Source organism: Emys orbicularis, chromosome 3, assembly GCF_028017835.1.
Source record: "Emys orbicularis isolate rEmyOrb1 chromosome 3, rEmyOrb1.hap1, whole genome shotgun sequence".
NCBI lineage: Eukaryota > Metazoa > Chordata > Testudines > Emydidae > Emys > Emys orbicularis.
Genome location: NC_088685.1, coordinates 203,452,398 through 203,468,809, shown reverse-complemented (window position 1 = coordinate 203,468,809; position 16,412 = coordinate 203,452,398). Strand labels below are relative to the sequence as shown.

The 16,412-nt window shown below is 41.6% G+C and overlaps 1 protein-coding gene across 1 annotated transcript in view; it reads left to right on the top strand.

Moving 5' to 3' along the window:
- MACROD2 (mono-ADP ribosylhydrolase 2) overlaps positions 1 to 16,412 on the top strand; it is a 1,323,621-nt gene that overhangs the window by 948,792 nt on the left and 358,417 nt on the right. The window contains exon 8 of the mRNA XM_065401494.1: positions 727 to 800. Coding sequence (XP_065257566.1) covers positions 727 to 800 — 74 coding nt within the window. The remainder of the gene's footprint in view (positions 1 to 726; positions 801 to 16,412) is intronic.

Here is a 16,412-nt window from a genome sequence, read left to right as displayed (position 1 = left end):
TACCTACAAACCATGAAGGCAATGAGCTCTATACTGTTGGAAAATTCTTTTCACTATCTTTGGTATATCCGGAAATATCTGACCTTATATTCAAAATGTTATGCTTAGTAAACTCTTACATTTACAACGTTATCTTACATAGTAGATTAGTAGAGGTCTCTAAAATGTATGTTACATTTGTTTTCCTCCTTATGAGGCTCTCAGAGTTGGACTCGTGCTTTTACAGGCAAATAGATTTTAAAAAAGGTAGATGTTTAAAAACTCTTAAGATATTTCTAAAAGAGTTTTTCTATATGTTATGAAGCATACACATAATACATGTTTGTGTGATATAAAGGTTTTATTTCCAATTCTGTGGTATGACCTATACTCTACGACTCTTGAATAATAGAGTTTTGCCAAATAGAGTTGATCAAAATATGGGGAAAAAAACTTGCCATGGTTTTTTTTTTAATTTAACACTTCAAAATTAAAAAAAATTGACTAGGTATATGCCTGGAATTAAAATGGGATGATATTTTCATTAAAAAACTGCAAATCATCCTTCTTTAAACTCAAAATGTTGATAAATGTAAATTTGGAAAACTTTTACCAATTGTAATCCCCAGCTCCTGCTGATAAAAAATATTGTGGCACATGACGTTATCAGATCATTTATATTTTCCGTATGTATTTATACACACACAACTAACCCATTTCTTCTTTTTATTTCCATTCTTTGTTCAGGTTTTCCAAATGAGCCTGCTGCCGTTATTGCCCTTACCACTATTAAGGAATGGTTGAACAAGAATCACAATGAGGTATGAAATAAAAAAAACTTTCCTGATCAGATTTCAGGATTACTTAGTTTGACCCCAAAATTGTGAAAGACCATAGTAATAAGTATGCAACTGATCCTTTGAAATTAGGACTATGTAAAATACAACAAAGCAGGTGCGAAACATCAGTGGTAGTTTGGACCGTATATAGCAGGAGTATTATCATATTTAATAAGCTATATGGAGGCTAAAGGGAAATATATTCTATTTGAAACAATACATTTCCTGTTCAGTGTGACGTTTCTAGGCAAAGTAAAAACACATCCTCTGCGTAAAGTTGTTCCTGAGAGACAAAGTTTTCATATAAAAATGAAGAGAATCCTGTAAAGGGAATGTATATAATGAGCTTCAGTGGAACAGCTACCAGGGACAGTAGTTTTTTAGAGCTGGTTTACACCAAAGAGCTTTATGATGAAAATAATCTCTGAGTTTGTTAATTTTTAGGTTCCTTTCACTTTATTATAGTATTACTTTTCATTGGAAACTGTCTACTTACTTAAAATTTCACACCTATGTCAAACATTAACATACCTGAACTACTTCCACAACTACACTGTCATGATGGTTATTTTTTTTTTATGAAACAAAATGCTTTCAACAGAGTGGTCTCCATACCTCCTGCTCTGTTTCTCTTCCTTTTTTTTCTTCTTAACTCTGATGGAATATATTAAGTGGCACTGAACTGGAGAATTGAGCAGAAAAAAGTGACTGAATGAATAAAATAATCATGATGTCTTAAATTTAAGCTATGCCTGTTTCCATATTTTGACAGCCAGCAGATTTCAAAGTGTCTAGCATTGTTTGTTTAATACTTTTCTCACAAAATGTTTAATTTTGCATAGCTCAGGTTAGAATGGTTTCCTAAATAATCATCTATATGATATTTCAGCTTGGAAATGTATCTTTGGGGTTCTGTTTACCAAGATTGTCCAGGGATAGTAAGTGATAAATTGAGCAGGGTATTTTCAGCAACTTTAGAGTTGAATGCAAAAATTGTATGCGAATTTTTTTTTAAAATGGATGACCAAAGTTACACTCTGAAGTCCATATTTAAGTCCCTAAAAAACTGGCCTGACTCTCCGGAGTTCCATGGGTCTTCAAGACTCCAGCAGTGAAGTCAATAGCTGTTCTAGATGCTTAGTCAGCCCTTTTGAAAATCTGGCCATTTTTTTAGGTGTCTAAACTTTGCCTTAGAGGTCTAACTTTATGCTTGTATTTTTGAAAGTCTGGGCTATTTGTATCTGTTTTATTAAATCCTAAAACAGATGTAATGGTAGAAACTGAAAATATTCCATCCAGCCCTATGCGTTTTCAGTGTTTTGCCTGATCCTATTTCAATTTTGTGCTTTTTCACCACAAATGTCAAAAAACCAACCAAACAACCTTTCCTTTTCCAGAACTAAATCTGCATCTCACAACTTGTGAGTACTATTGGCTTCAATTCCCTTCCTAATCATTTTTATTTTAATGGTGCTTCAGGGAGCCTGACTTCTTTTGGCAAAGTAGACTGCAAATTAGAGTAAAACAGATGGGCAAGAGTTCTTTAGACAAAAGCTATTTTCTCATCTTGCTCTATGGCTTAGGCTATTGTTTTTAAGACACAAAGCATATCTATTTCCCTGGACGTTATCTATACCCTCCCTTATGTTTGTCCCTTGCCTGTCCTATATTTGAACCTTTCCTATGTCCTGTTCTCCTTCTCTGGTTCTTCCTACTCCTTTCTGGCTCAGTGTGCTGCCCCAGCGCTTTTCTAGCTCCTTCAATTAACTTGATATAATGTCTTCCCCAGGCTCTTAGAAATCCCTGTCTCTGGCTTGAATGGAGGCCTTGTTATAAGAGTTCAGAAGAGCTGTAGCAGTCATGGATTGCATTGGGAGTGCTTATCTTCTCTGTGTGTTTTACTTGAGTTGTAAACACTTTAGGGAAAGGAATGTGACTCAATCTGTTTGTAAAGTGGCATGTAGTTTGCAGACTACATATATCGGTGTAAATAATCATTAACATTGGGAATAGCACTTGCTACCTCCTTTTCTTGCCTTCTCTAAACCAGTTCCTTCTAATTCTGAGCCTTCCAGCCTGCAGATCCCCACTCCTTTACTTGCTCACTATAATCATCCCTTTCTTTTGTAAACTCTTCAGAGACAGGACCCTAGCTTCCTATATTTTTGTGTACCGCCTAGTGGAATGGAACCCGCATCCTGATTGGGGCCATTGTGTGCTGCCACAGTACAAATGTTTTTAACAAAATCATGTGTTTACAGCATCACTACTTCTAAAGATGGACTGGAGGTCCAGCTGTGTCACTGTGTCTGTCTTGGGTCCCAGTATAGCACCTCCCCATTATATTGTTGTGTTCCCTGGTGCTTAGGAGCACATCAAATCTAAGTCCTCAGTGTGATACATTTTAAAGCATGATGCATGCTAGACTATTGTATATCAATGAATGCAACAATTCAGAAGTAATCTCTTGGGCCGTTTGTTAATTTTTGGAGAAAAGGAGGGGTGCTTGATTTGGCTGGAGATCTGATTTGTGTGTGAAATCATATACCAGTAGGAGAAACCCCACTGGTTTCTAGCAGCGAGCAGCGGCCCCCAGGAGCCGGCCAACAGGGCTGCTAACAGGGGAGTTTAAGTGGGAGTGAGTCTCATTGGAGGAGAAGGTATCTGTACTTGCGTCTGTCTTTGTAGTGCTTGTATGTGTAGAGGCCTGTAGGGCCTACTTGCCCTGTTAGAGGAAAAGGTTCGGGGGTTGGAGATGCAGGTAGAGACCCTGGTAGAGTTTAGAAGGGGGTTTGAGCAGCTAATGGAGCAAAGGCAAGGGGTGGCTGAAGGGGCATGCTCAGGAGTGCAGATGGAAGCGGGGGCTATGGTCTGTGAGGGGGGAATGTCGGGGGGAGAACAAGAGCAGTGGAAGCATGTGACCGTGAGAAGCAGGCCAAGGAAAAGGAGGGCTAGTGAGGGGGAAATAGAACTCAGGAACAGGTTTGGGTGTTTGGCTAACGAGGAGGGGACGCAGCAGGTGGTACCTGATGGTGGGAGGCAGAGGAAGAAAAGAAGGGCAGCTAGTCCAATACACAGGGGGGAAGAGTTGATGGAAGTAGCATCAACACTTGGCCCCGGGAGGATTCAGGATGGCAATAGGGGGACTATAAGGGAAAATAGAGACAGACAGGAGTTACGGCCGCAGGGAACAGGGGATAGATTGGTAGATTGCGCTGCCCCCAGGCAAAGGCAGGTTTATGTGATTGGGGACTCCTTACTGAGGAGGTTAGACAGGCCTGTGACCAGGGCGGACCCGGAAAACAGAAGGGTGTGCTGTCTGCCGGGCGCTAAGATACGGGATGTGGACCTGCGGTTGAAAAGGATCCTAAAAGGAGCGGGTAAGAACCCCTTGATCATCCTTCATGTAGGAACGAATGACACGGCTAGGTTCTCACTAGAGAGAATCAAGGGAGATTATGCCAGGCTGGGGAAGACGCTTAAGGAAGTCGAGGCTCAGATTATCTTCAGTGGGATTCTGCCTGTTCCTAGAGAAGGACAGCAAAGGGCAGACAGGATTGTGAGGATAAATAGCTGGCTAAGGGAGTGGTGCTATAAGGAGGGCTTTGGGATGTATGGCCACTGGGAGGCTTTCGGGGACAGACAGCTGTTCTCGCGGGATGGACTTCACCTGAGTAGGGAAGGAAATAGACTTCTGGGAGGGAGGCTGGCTCATCTCATCAAAAGGGCTTTAAACTAGGAACTTGGGGGAGACGGTTGGGAGATGTCCAGTTGATCTCCACGCCAGATTCCAACACTGAAAAAGAGGGCGAGGAGAAAAGCACAGATATAGGTAGGGGTAGGGAATTGGACATAAGAAGGAGGGGGCAGATGGACACTACTGGGTCCGTACCAAAGTGCATAACTAATGGGAGAATGGATAGACAGCATATGGTAAGATGTTTATACACCAATGCGAGAAGCCTAGGTAACAAAATGGAGGAATTGGAGCTCCTGGTCCAAGAAATGAAACCTGATATCGTAGGAATAACCGAAACGTGGTGGAATGGTAGTCATGACTGGAGTACAGGTATGGAAGGGTATGTGCTGTTTAGGAATGACCGGAAAAAAGGTAAAGGTGGGGGTGTGGCATTGTATGTCAATAATGAGCTAAAATGTAAAGAAATAATAAGTGATGGAATGGATAAGACGGAGTCTGTCTGGGCAACAATTACACTGGGTAAAAGAACTACTAGAGCCTCCCCTGAGATACTGCTTGGGGTGTGCTATAGACCGCCGGGATCTAGCCTGGATGCGGACAGAGAACTATTTAATGTTTTTAAGGAAGTAAAAACTAATAAGAGCTGTGTGATCATGGGGGACTTTAACTTCCCAGACATAGATTGGGGAACAAATGCTAGTAACAATAATAGGGCTCAGATGTTTCTAGACGTGCTAGCAGATGAATTCCTTCATCAAGTAGTAGCTGAACCGACGAGGGGGGATGCCATTTTAGATTTGGTGCTGGTGAGTAGTGAGGACCTCGTTGAGGAAATGGTTGTAGGGGACAACCTTGGCTCGAGTGACCATGAGCTAATTTGGTTTAAACTAAATGGAAGGGTTAACAGAAATAAAACTATGACTGTGACTAAGGTTTACGATTTCAAAAAGGCCAACTTTAATAAATTAAGGCAACTACTTAGGGAAGTGGATTGGGCTAACATACTTAGAGAGCTAAAGGCAGATGAGGCCTGGGATTATTTCAAGCTGAAGTTGCACGAGCTGTCCGAGGCCTGTATCCCGAGAAAGGGGAAACGGTCAGTAGGCAGGGGAATTAGACCCAGCTGGATGAGCGGGCGTCTCAAAGGGGCGATTAAGAAAAAACAGAAAGCGTACAAAGAATGGAAGAGAGGAGAGATCGGCAAAGAAACCTACCTTATTGAGGTCAGAGCATGTAGGGATGCGGTGAGAAAGGCCAAAAGCCGTGTAGAGTTGGACCTCGCGAGGGGAATTAAATCCAATAGTAAGAGGTTTTATAGCCATATAAATAGGAAGAAAACAAAGAAAGAGGAAGTGGGGCCACTGAAGCTTGCAGATGGAGTGGAGATTAAGGACAATCTAAGCATGGCACAATATCTAAATGAATATTTTGCATCGGTGTTTAACAAGGCTAATGAAGGGCTTAGGAATAGAGGGAGCGGGACAGAGGGGAATAAAGGAGGGGCAATTGACATTAAAGTATCAGAGGTGGAAGCCAAACTTGACCAGCTAAATGGGACTAAATCGGGTGGACCGGATGATCTTCATCCTAGAATATTGAAGGAGCTGGCGCGAGAAATTGCAAGCCCCTTGGCGATAATTTTTAATAAATCTGTAAACTCGGGGGAGGTACCGATGGACTGGAAAATAGCTAATGTGGTTCCTATTTTCAAGAAGGGGATAAAAAGTGACCCGGGTAACTACAGGCCTGTTAGTTTAACTTCTGTAGTATGCAAGGTCTTGGAAAAAATCTTGAAGGAAAAAGTAGTTAAGGACCTTGAGGTGAATGGCAATTGGGACAAATTACAACATGGGTTTACGAAAGGAAGATCGTGCCAAACCAACTTGATCTCCTTTTTTGAGAAAGTAACAGACCTTCTAGATAAAGGAAATGCGGTGGATCTAATTTACCTAGATTTTAGTAAAGCGTTTGATACTGTGCCGCACGAGGAATTACTGGTTAAATTAGAAAAGATGGGGATCGATATGAAAATCCAGAGGTGGATAAAGAACTGGTTAAAGGGGAGACTGCAGCGGGTAGTACTGAAAGGGGAACTGTCGGGTTGGAGGGAGGTCACCAGTGGGGTTCCTCAAGGTTCGGTTTTGGGTCCGATTTTATTTAATCTATTCGTTACTGACCTCGGAACCGAATGTAGGAGTGGGCTGATAAAGTTTGCGGATGACACAAAGTTGGGAGGTATTGCCAATTCGGAGAAGGATCGGGATATTTTGCAGGGAGACTTGGATGACCTTGTAAATTGGAGTAACAATAATAGGATGAGATTCAATAGTGGGAAGTGTAAGGTGATGCATTTAGGGATGACTAACAAGAATTTTAGTTATAAGTTAGGGACGCATAGGTTGGAAGTGACGGAGGAGGAGAAGGACCTCGGAGTCCTGGTTGATCGCAAGATGACTATGAGTCGGCAATGTGACGTGGCTGTGAAAAAAGCTAATGCGATCTTGGGATGCGTTAGGCGAGGTATTTCTAGTAGGGACAGGGAGGTGCTGCTTCCGTTATACAAGGCGCTGGTGAGACCTCATTTGGAGTACTGTGTGCAGTTCTGGTCTCCTATGTTTAAAAAGGATGAACTCAAACTGGAACGGGTACAGAGAAGGGCCACTAGGATGATCCGAGGAATGGAAAACCTTTCCTATGAAAGGAGACTCGAGGAGCTCGGTTTGTTTAGCCTAACCAAAAGAAGGCTGAGGGGGGATATGATTGCTCTCTTTAAATATATCAAAGGGATTAATACCAAGGAGGGAGAGGAATTATTTCAGCTTAGTAGTAATGTGGATACGAGAACGAATGGATATAAACTGGCCGTGGGGAAGTTTAGGCTTGAAATTAGACGAAGGTTTCTGACCGTCAGAGGGGTAAAATTTTGGAACAGCCTTCCGAGGGAAACGGTGGGGGCAAAGGACCTCTCTGGCTTCAAGATTAGGCTTGATAAGTTTATGGAGGGAATGGTTTGATGGGATAATGTGATTTTAGTCAAATAGGCATTAACGGGCCATCGCGGGTAAAATGAGAGTCCGGCTGTAGAATCTTGCCTGTATGCTCGGGGTTCTGCTGATCGCCATATTTGGGGTCGGGAAGGAATTTTCCTCCAGGGTAGATTGGCAGAGGCCCTGGAGGTTTTTCGCCTTCCTCCGCAGCATAGGGCAGGGGTCGCAGGCTGGAAGATTCTGTTGTGGGTGAGTCAGCTTTTGTGGCCTGCATCATGCGGGAGGTCAGACTAGATGACCATATTGGTCCCTTCTGACCTTAAAGTCTATGAGTCTATGAGTCTATGAGTCTACTGTGGGCCATCAGTTGGTAATCACTGAAAAGGTCTAACTAGTGTTCTAGAAAAAAAAATTCTTATAAATTGAATGGTTTTCCATAATCTATTCTGATGTGCATTTTAAAATACTAGACGTTAACATGTTTATCAAGGTGAACATAAATAGATTAGCAATAAAATAAAAATATTTCTTACTATCTTCAAAAACATACTTGATTTCTGTAACAAGGGCAATCTTTAAAAATCATTCTTTGCATAAAAGTGAGAAGAAAACTTTGACATTTGGAAACAGTTTGTAGACTTATAAAGTCCAAGGCCAGAAGGGACCACTGTGATCATCTAGTCTGGCCTCCTGTGTAGTGCAGGCCATAGAATTTCCCCAAAATAATTTCCTACATAATATCTGTTAGAAGAACATCCAATATTGATTTAAAAATTGCCATTGATGGAGAACCACCATGCCCCTTGGTAAGATGTTTTAATGATTAATTACTCTTAATGTTAAAAAATTATGCCTTGTTTCCCGTCTGAATTTGTCTCGCTTCAGCTTCCGCCCAGGGAAATATTATGCCTTTCTCTGCTAGATTGAAGAGCCCATTATTAAATATTTGTTCTTCATGTCAGTTCTTTCAGACTATAATTGTTTACTTTCTCTTTGTTGAGCTAAATAGATTTGAGTCTATCACTATAAGGCACATTTCCTAACCCTTTAATCAATCCCATGGTTCTTCTTTGAACCCTCTCCAATTTTTCAACCAGAAACAGTATTCCAGTAGTGGTCAAACCAGTGCCAAATGCAGAGGTAAAATAATCTCATTACTTCTACTTGAAATTGCCCTGTTTATACTTCCAAGGCTCCCATTTGCCCTTTTGGACACTGGAGCTCATGTTAAGCTAACTATCCACTAGCAACCCCAAATATTTTTCAGAGTCACTGCTTTCCAGGATAGAGCCAGTCATCCTGTAATTATGGCCTATATTCGTTTTTCCTAGATGCTACATTTACATTTAGCTATATCGAAACGTATACTGTTTGCTTGTGCCAAGTTTGCCAAGCGATCCAGGTTGCTCTGTGTCAGTGTTTACATTATTTACCACTCCCTCAATTTTTGTCATCTGCAAACTTTATTAATGATAATTTTATATTTTCTTCCAGGTCATTGATAAAAATGATAAATAGCATAGGGCCAAGAACCGAGCCCTGTGGGAGCACACTGGAAATGCAAACACTCGATCATTATTTCCCGTTTAAGATTAAATTTTGACACCTATCAGTCTATCTGCTTTTAATCCATTTAATGTGTGCTGTATTAATTTTATATCATTCTAATTTTTAATCAAAATGTTGTGTGGTACCAAGTAAAATGCTTTAGAGAAGTCTAAGTACATTACATCAACAATATTACCTTTGTCAACCAAACTTGTTGTTTCATCAAAAAAGGCATCAAGTTAGTTCGATAGGATCTATTTTCCATAAACCCAAGTTGATTGGCATTAATTATATTACCCTCCTTTAATTCTGTATTCATCAAGTCCTCTTCCTCAAGTCAGCTGCTCCATTATCTTGCCCAGGATCAATGTCAGACTGTCAGGCCTATAATTACATGAGTCATCCCATTTACCCTTTTAAATATTGGCACTACGTTAACTTTGTTCCAGTCTTCTGGAACTTCCCCAGTGTTCCAAGATTTATTGAAAATCAATATCAATGGTCCAGCGAGCTCCTCAGATAGCTATTTTAAGACTCTTGGATGCTAGTTATCTGGACCTGCTGATTTTAAAAAGGTGTGTCTTTAGTACCTGCTGTTTAATATCCTCCAGAGAAACTAGTGGAATGGAAAGAGTGTCATCATCATCATCATCCATCATAGACTCATAGACTCATAGACTTTAAGGTCAGAAGGGACCAATATGGTCATCTAGTCTGACCTCCCGCATGATGCAGGCCACAAAAGCTGACCCACCCACAACAGAATCCTCCAGCCTGCGACCCCTGCCCTATGCTGCGGAGGAAGGCGAAAAACCTCCAGGGCCTCTGCCAATCTACCCTGGAGGAAAATTCCTTCCCGACCCCAAATATGGCGATCAGTAGAACCCCGAGCATACAGGCTCATATGATGAGAGTACATTATCTGGTTCCCCTTCCCACACACCCTCCCCAAAATTCAGCTGCAGTTCTCTGTGCTCCAGACATAGTCAGCCAGTGTAAACTGGCAAAGCTCCATTGGCTTCAGTGGAGTTACAGCAATTTACACCAGCTGAGGATGTGGTCTACTGTATTTAGTCTACACTTACCCTCTTCTTCAGGTATGGTTTTGTTGGTAATTTAAACAACAACAAACTTCAGCCTAAGCTTTCTCCCTAAGCTTGGCTGTTCTTAGGGCTTCTTTGCAGAGACTTCTCCACTGTAGAGACCCGATCCCTTTAATTAGTGCCACTCCTAACTCCACACCGGAAGCACACCTGCCATAATGAGTCTGCATAAATTAGTCAGTATCTCCTTCCAACAGGGTGGATAAAGAGAAAAGAACCTTGACACCCCGTTACAGCTGGCCTGACATCCTTCAGATTGTTTGGCTGTTCCTTTGCTCTCACTAACCAACGCCAGCTCTCTTGTTTCACTGTTGTTGGGGAGCAGGAGGAGGGGACCACAGTCTATTTTACACTTAACCAAGTGTACATATGTCTATTCCTGACTTGGCATCCTCTGAAAGTCAAGTTCCTTGTCTCTTCTCTCCCAGATGTCCAACAGTGGTTACCCCAATTGAACAATATTCAGTTCCAGTTACCTTAAATGAAAATATCAGGTACTTTTGGGCCTGGAGTACAAAATGCAGAGTAAATTGCAAAATAAAAATTATAGGAGGATATAAAAACAGAGTGATAGTCTACTCACTATGACATAAGCAAGGCTGTAAACTTAGTAATACAGCACAGTACAGAAAACTGTCATATCCCTGAAAAACTGTCATGTTCCTGAAAAGAGAGGCAACCGTCCCCACTGACACCTCTCTACCATCATGTAATCTTTTCCCCCCTTTTGATGCAATAATGAAGATTTTAACTGTGTCCGTTTGATTCAGAATATAGTAAATGTATTCCTATTCAACCTGGAATCATTGAAAATATTGCCTTGCTGGTGCATCTCCTTGTATTTCACACTAGATCCTTATCAGTTTGTCTGTGGCAGTGTTTACTGGAAAACTGATTTGTGTTTAATAAAAGGTTTTTTTACCCAAGTCCATTGTTGTGCCCAACTCTCAGGTGTTTGCATAAAAACTGATTAGCATGTTTAACTTCAATGTCTCTTGGATGAATGTCTCATTATAATGCAAATTGAGCTAGCCACTTTCTGAGGTTAATTGTTACAAAACAACCCTTACAGAGACATATCCTGATTTACTGAACACTAAATATTAAATGCAGTATAGCAGAAGTAATTTCTACCTGGCAGGCAGGGCACCGACCATCACTGTATCGCAGTCTAAAACTTAACTACATCGTGCTCACCAGGGAAAACAATACAATAAGCAACAATTTGTATTTAGTTGTGCTTTACACACAGCTCTGCTCTAGTCTTGAAATGTAGCTCTAAGTCAAACTAATTTCTAGCCATGTTTTACACCTATATCTGCTGACTTGCAGCCAGAGGGCAAATCTAGTTTAGCAGTTAGTAAATGGTATTATATTGTAAGCATGGAAATCCCTTAGAGCAAACTCACAAGAATGGTAGTAATCAGCAGTACTGGGTTAATTTACTGCAGACCACCTAGGCTCTCTCTTTAGCAAACTACATTTTCATATTTCATAAACCTCTCAAGGTTTAACAGGGTTCTTCAGAGCACAGAATAGAATTGGGTTCCATCCTATAGGAAATTATTCTCTAGAAATTCATTTAAGAAATGCACATTAAGCCCCTTAAACAGTTCAGAATGCTTCTTTCTGTGCTAATTTGACAAGGTCAGAGACATTGCCCCATTATATATCACAATGGGACTGTGGGACTTTTAGCTCCTGGTCCCAATAGTTTGTTTCTTTCTTTTTTTTTTCTTGGCAGAGATCTTTGAACATATGCAATGTTAAAAAATGTTTGTCACTTTTATTTCAGAATCACATTATGTATCTCAAAAGGGGGAAAAAAAAGAAAACTCCCAATGTGTGCGATGCCTTATGTCACTGACATGAAAGGCCTCAGGACCTTTTCGCTGCTCAAAAAGGAACTTACATTCAATAGCAGAGGTTTTATTCTTTTACTTGCACAAAATGCTACAACTTTTAGTATGCACCTAATTAGGGAAATAAAAATCTGCAAAGTGTATCTGCCACCCATTCCATCAAAACAACAACTGATGTGGATGAATAATGCATTCATAGAAAATAAGTCAATATGTTCCTGATTCTTTGCTGGGATTAATATTTCAATAGATTTTTGTAGCCTTAAGTGGGTAACATTTGGCTCCATATGTTTTAGCTAGCAGGTGTACACTTTTTTAGTGGGGATGGAACATGGCGGGAGGGGCGTGGGATTTGCAGCATAGCAGAATGGATGAAATCCTGGGCCCATTCAACTCAGTGGAAGTTTTGTCTTTGACTATAGAGGGGTCAGGATTTCATCCAGGCGAAAGTTTTCAAGAGTGGTATCTCAGGTGTGACAAATGAATTTTTTTTTTTATTGTTAACAGCTAGATTTTGTATTGCACATTATTGGAAAAATGTGACTCCTGCTATGAAATTGTGGTATAGTAAAATATGGACTGTCCATGTAATGGAAAAGCTTTCACACCAAGTGCCTACAGACGATAAGTGCCAAAAAGAGGAGAGGTATTTAGAAATTCGGTCACCTTTTTTAGCATACTTATAGGAGGAGGTCTCCCCAGCCAGCAAGCTAGAATCTTTAGCCAGATTCTTTGTATATTAACTTTATCCTGAATCAGTAATGTCTAATGTAGTATGTTAATATTCAAATCAGTGGCCAACTTTGAAAAGCCTCTGTTTGTGTGTACGCATACACAGACGTCATGCTCTATCAGTTACAGTGATGTTCTTCACCACTAACAGCTGAAATAAAACTGCCTTTCCTGCATGACAGCCATAGTCTTGGTCCTTGGCTGGACACTGCCTTACCAGCCGGGAGAACTGATGGCACCTGTGTTTGCCTGCTTGCTGAAGTGGTGGTGGCTGCAGATATACATGAGTTATGTGGACTCAATCTGATTGGCCTGGATTAGCAGTGGAGGTAGCAGCTGGAACTGGTACTGCAGCTTGAACCTACAGAGCCCATTTTCTCCCCTAGCCACACACAGCATCTTAGCATGGGGAGGAAGAATGGAGAAAAACTTCAGAGAGAAGAATTGCGAACTCTGCAAGGATCTGAGTACTATATCTTTAAAACTGTGGCAGGAAGCCAGGCACCAGGGGGTTGGATGGGGAGTGGTCTAGGCAAGAGATCTGAAGTCAAGAAGAGGGAAAGACAGAGTAGCTTTAACGATAAGGCTGTTTTCCTTATTCTAATAAAGTTCCCTGTTCTAGTGATTGAAGAAAACAGGTCTTTTCCTAATTTCTTCACCACTGTCACATGACTGTATCAGGAAGAATGGAGGGAGTCAGGTGAGGTGCGACTTATCAGGTGAAAGAGCAGACCTCACAATAGTCCTGGGTTTTACTGGACGGTATGTTAGAGACTGGGATGTAAGCGGTCTGGCCTAGTGATCAGAGCAGAAGTCAGGCCTAGTGGGTGGAGCAGGCATCCAGCTCCAGGAATGGAGTTGACGGTCACAACCAGAGTCAAACTCCTGATGACCAGAGTCAGAGCCAGCGATTGAAGCTGAGAATTAGAGCTAGGGTGAGATACCAAATGCTAAAGCCAAGGGTCAAGCCAGAGTCAGAGTCAAAAGTTGGGGCTGGCAGTCAGAGCCAGAACTAGTAAGCAATGTTTGGAAGAGAGGCGTGAGGCCAGGATCAGGCACATAGCAGCTGCATGGTGGGAAGTACAAGTGAAGGCAGGAGCCAGGAATGGAGCAGGAAACAGGAGTAGGGTTGGGTGCAGAATGCAGGAAACATGCCCTTGTGCATAAGGAATCACTCAGTTGCTCAGGCAGCTACCTATCTTGCCTCCTGGCTTAAATAGCATGGTTGGACCAATTGGTGGAGCCAGGTGATCCTCCAGTCAGGGCTCCCATGGGTGTTGCCATGGCTGCAGCTGTAGTCCTGCTAGTTCCTTGCCTGGCAGTTTTCAGCAGGCATCAGGTGGCAGCCAGCATGCAATGGCTCTCTGGGCGCTCAGAGGTCCAGGTTCAAGACCTTGGACATCACAATGTCCTGCTTTGATCTCCAAAACTCCCTGTCCTGGTTGAACCCCCAGATCCATTTCAATACACTGCTCCATTGCTTTCTCCCCTCCATGTTTTTTATCTCCACTACTCTTCTCCCACTTGCCCTGTGGCCTTTTTGGATTTTTCTGTTGTCCTCCAGCCCTGCTTTTGCCCTCAAAGTCCATAATTTCCCTGCTGCCCCGGGTTCTCGGCTCTGTTTTTTCCGCCTTCTGTCTCCATATGCAGGAACTGGCCAATTGTTGCAGCAGCAATCAGGCTCTGCAGGTCAGACCAGCTCCTAGCAGATCTTGTCCTAACAATTCAGTGCTTTATCCAACTGCCTGTGGAAGAGGCAAGCGGCTTCCTAGGAGGTATGAGGCAGAGGAGGGAAGAACAGCTCTCCTCTCTTCAGGCCGCTCACTATTTAAAGGGGCTGCTCCCTGGTCAGCTAATCAGTCAGAGGCTGCCCTGCCTCCAGAGACAATGAAGGCAGCCAAGCAACCCAGTTCAGCTATTCTTGTGCTATGGTTGGCTGGTCCTTCTGTTCTCTTTAGTGATTTCAGCAATATAGCCTTGACTCCTCACTCTCCAAAGACAGCTGGTTGAAGCGGGAGCTTGGGACAACGGATCTCATATTTATCTCTACATACTGAGTGCAGATGGACACAAGAAGTCTGAGAATTTTGCCTTGGGACTTATACATTCAGTGAGGTGTCTTCCCTTTCAGCTTAACATCAGATTTATTTTCCTCGCCATAATAGTCACATTTATATAGTCCACTCCCTTTAAATACCCAAAGGGACTGGAGAAGCTACCTAGTAGCATTTCATTGATGAAAGAAAAGCTTTTATACATTAAACTAATTCATGCAACTTCCCCTAATATGGTAATGTTTTGTTTGTTTGCTTGATTGGTGCGTATTTCTGTAGTTTTAAAGCTGTCAGCGGAACTCTTTTTTGTTTGTAGATATGTAAAAATACATATATTTCTGCCTAAGCTGAGATCTTTTGTGCCCAGTTTTGAGCCTGAAGTTATATATAATTACTATGAAATAAACCTCTGAATATATGGATTTATAACGAAAACACTGACAATTCCAAAAGTATAGCAAAGGCATTTGGATGGCTATTTTGGTAGCTTTTTTATGTTAGGATCATTAATTAACATAATATTTTTTTAAAAAAAAACCCACGCTATTCTCCTGGGTAGGTTAAAAAATGATCTCCTTTCTATTTCTGCATTCTAATTAGGTGTTAATCATATGCTCGTCTGATTGAAATGAAAATCAGCCATCATGCCACTGTCATCTAGCTAACGTTGAGGGGGGGAAGAAAAGGTGATTTTCAACTTGTACAAAATTAAAACAATTTACTTACTCTGTGTAGTTCCTCTCAGCCTGGTCTCAAAGAGAGTCAGTGCAGTCCCCAAAGCCAAAAATACTATCATCCCCACAGACAAGTCATATTCTGAAATGATAAGTAAAGCCACCTTGGGAATAAAACTTCCATATATGATCTTCAGGCTGCTGTTCGGGTGAGAGGCTGATAAAGCAGAGCTGACAAAGCCTGCATTCATTAAGAAAGCTAGTTTATTAAACTAAGAAAGCTTTTGTTACTTCTTCTATGTATACTTTGATACAGCCATTAAAAGAAAAAGGATGGAAGACATCCTCTTGGGAGGATAGATTAGAGCTCAGACTTGCTGAGGTTGTCCCACGTTACCTAATCTCATTCCTGGCATAGAATGTACTTAAGTGAAAATCAGTGCTTAATTTGTGCTAAGGCTTGCCAGGGCCAAGCCTCAGCATCTCTAGGTTTGGCAGTTCATAGCCCCGGCACCTATGGACTTGCCGCGTCAGTTATGAAATTTTAAAAAATTGCTTGAGCACCTCTGGTGAAAATGTTGTATATTAATCACTTTGACCCAAGTAAAACATTGTAGGAGGAGAAAAAAAATGGTTTCCTGTATTTTTAAAGAAAATTCTGAGGTAAAATTTGTTGGTGCCATGGGAAAACCTCTTCTTATAGGTCTTGTGTATGTAGAAAATCAGTCAATATCTCTTTGTAAAATGTTGTGTACAGTCAACGTACTTGTCACATTCTGGGGTGCAACTCAGACCAGTGAGCAGTTGTGTCACAGTCTGCCCTGTAACTCTTAGTGCTTCAAAAGACTCTGTTGCTGTGGTTCTCTTTTCTGGATGCTCCCCGCCAGCATACAAGCTTGAACTGAGTGTCTGTGGGTTAAGCACCTTTGATTCA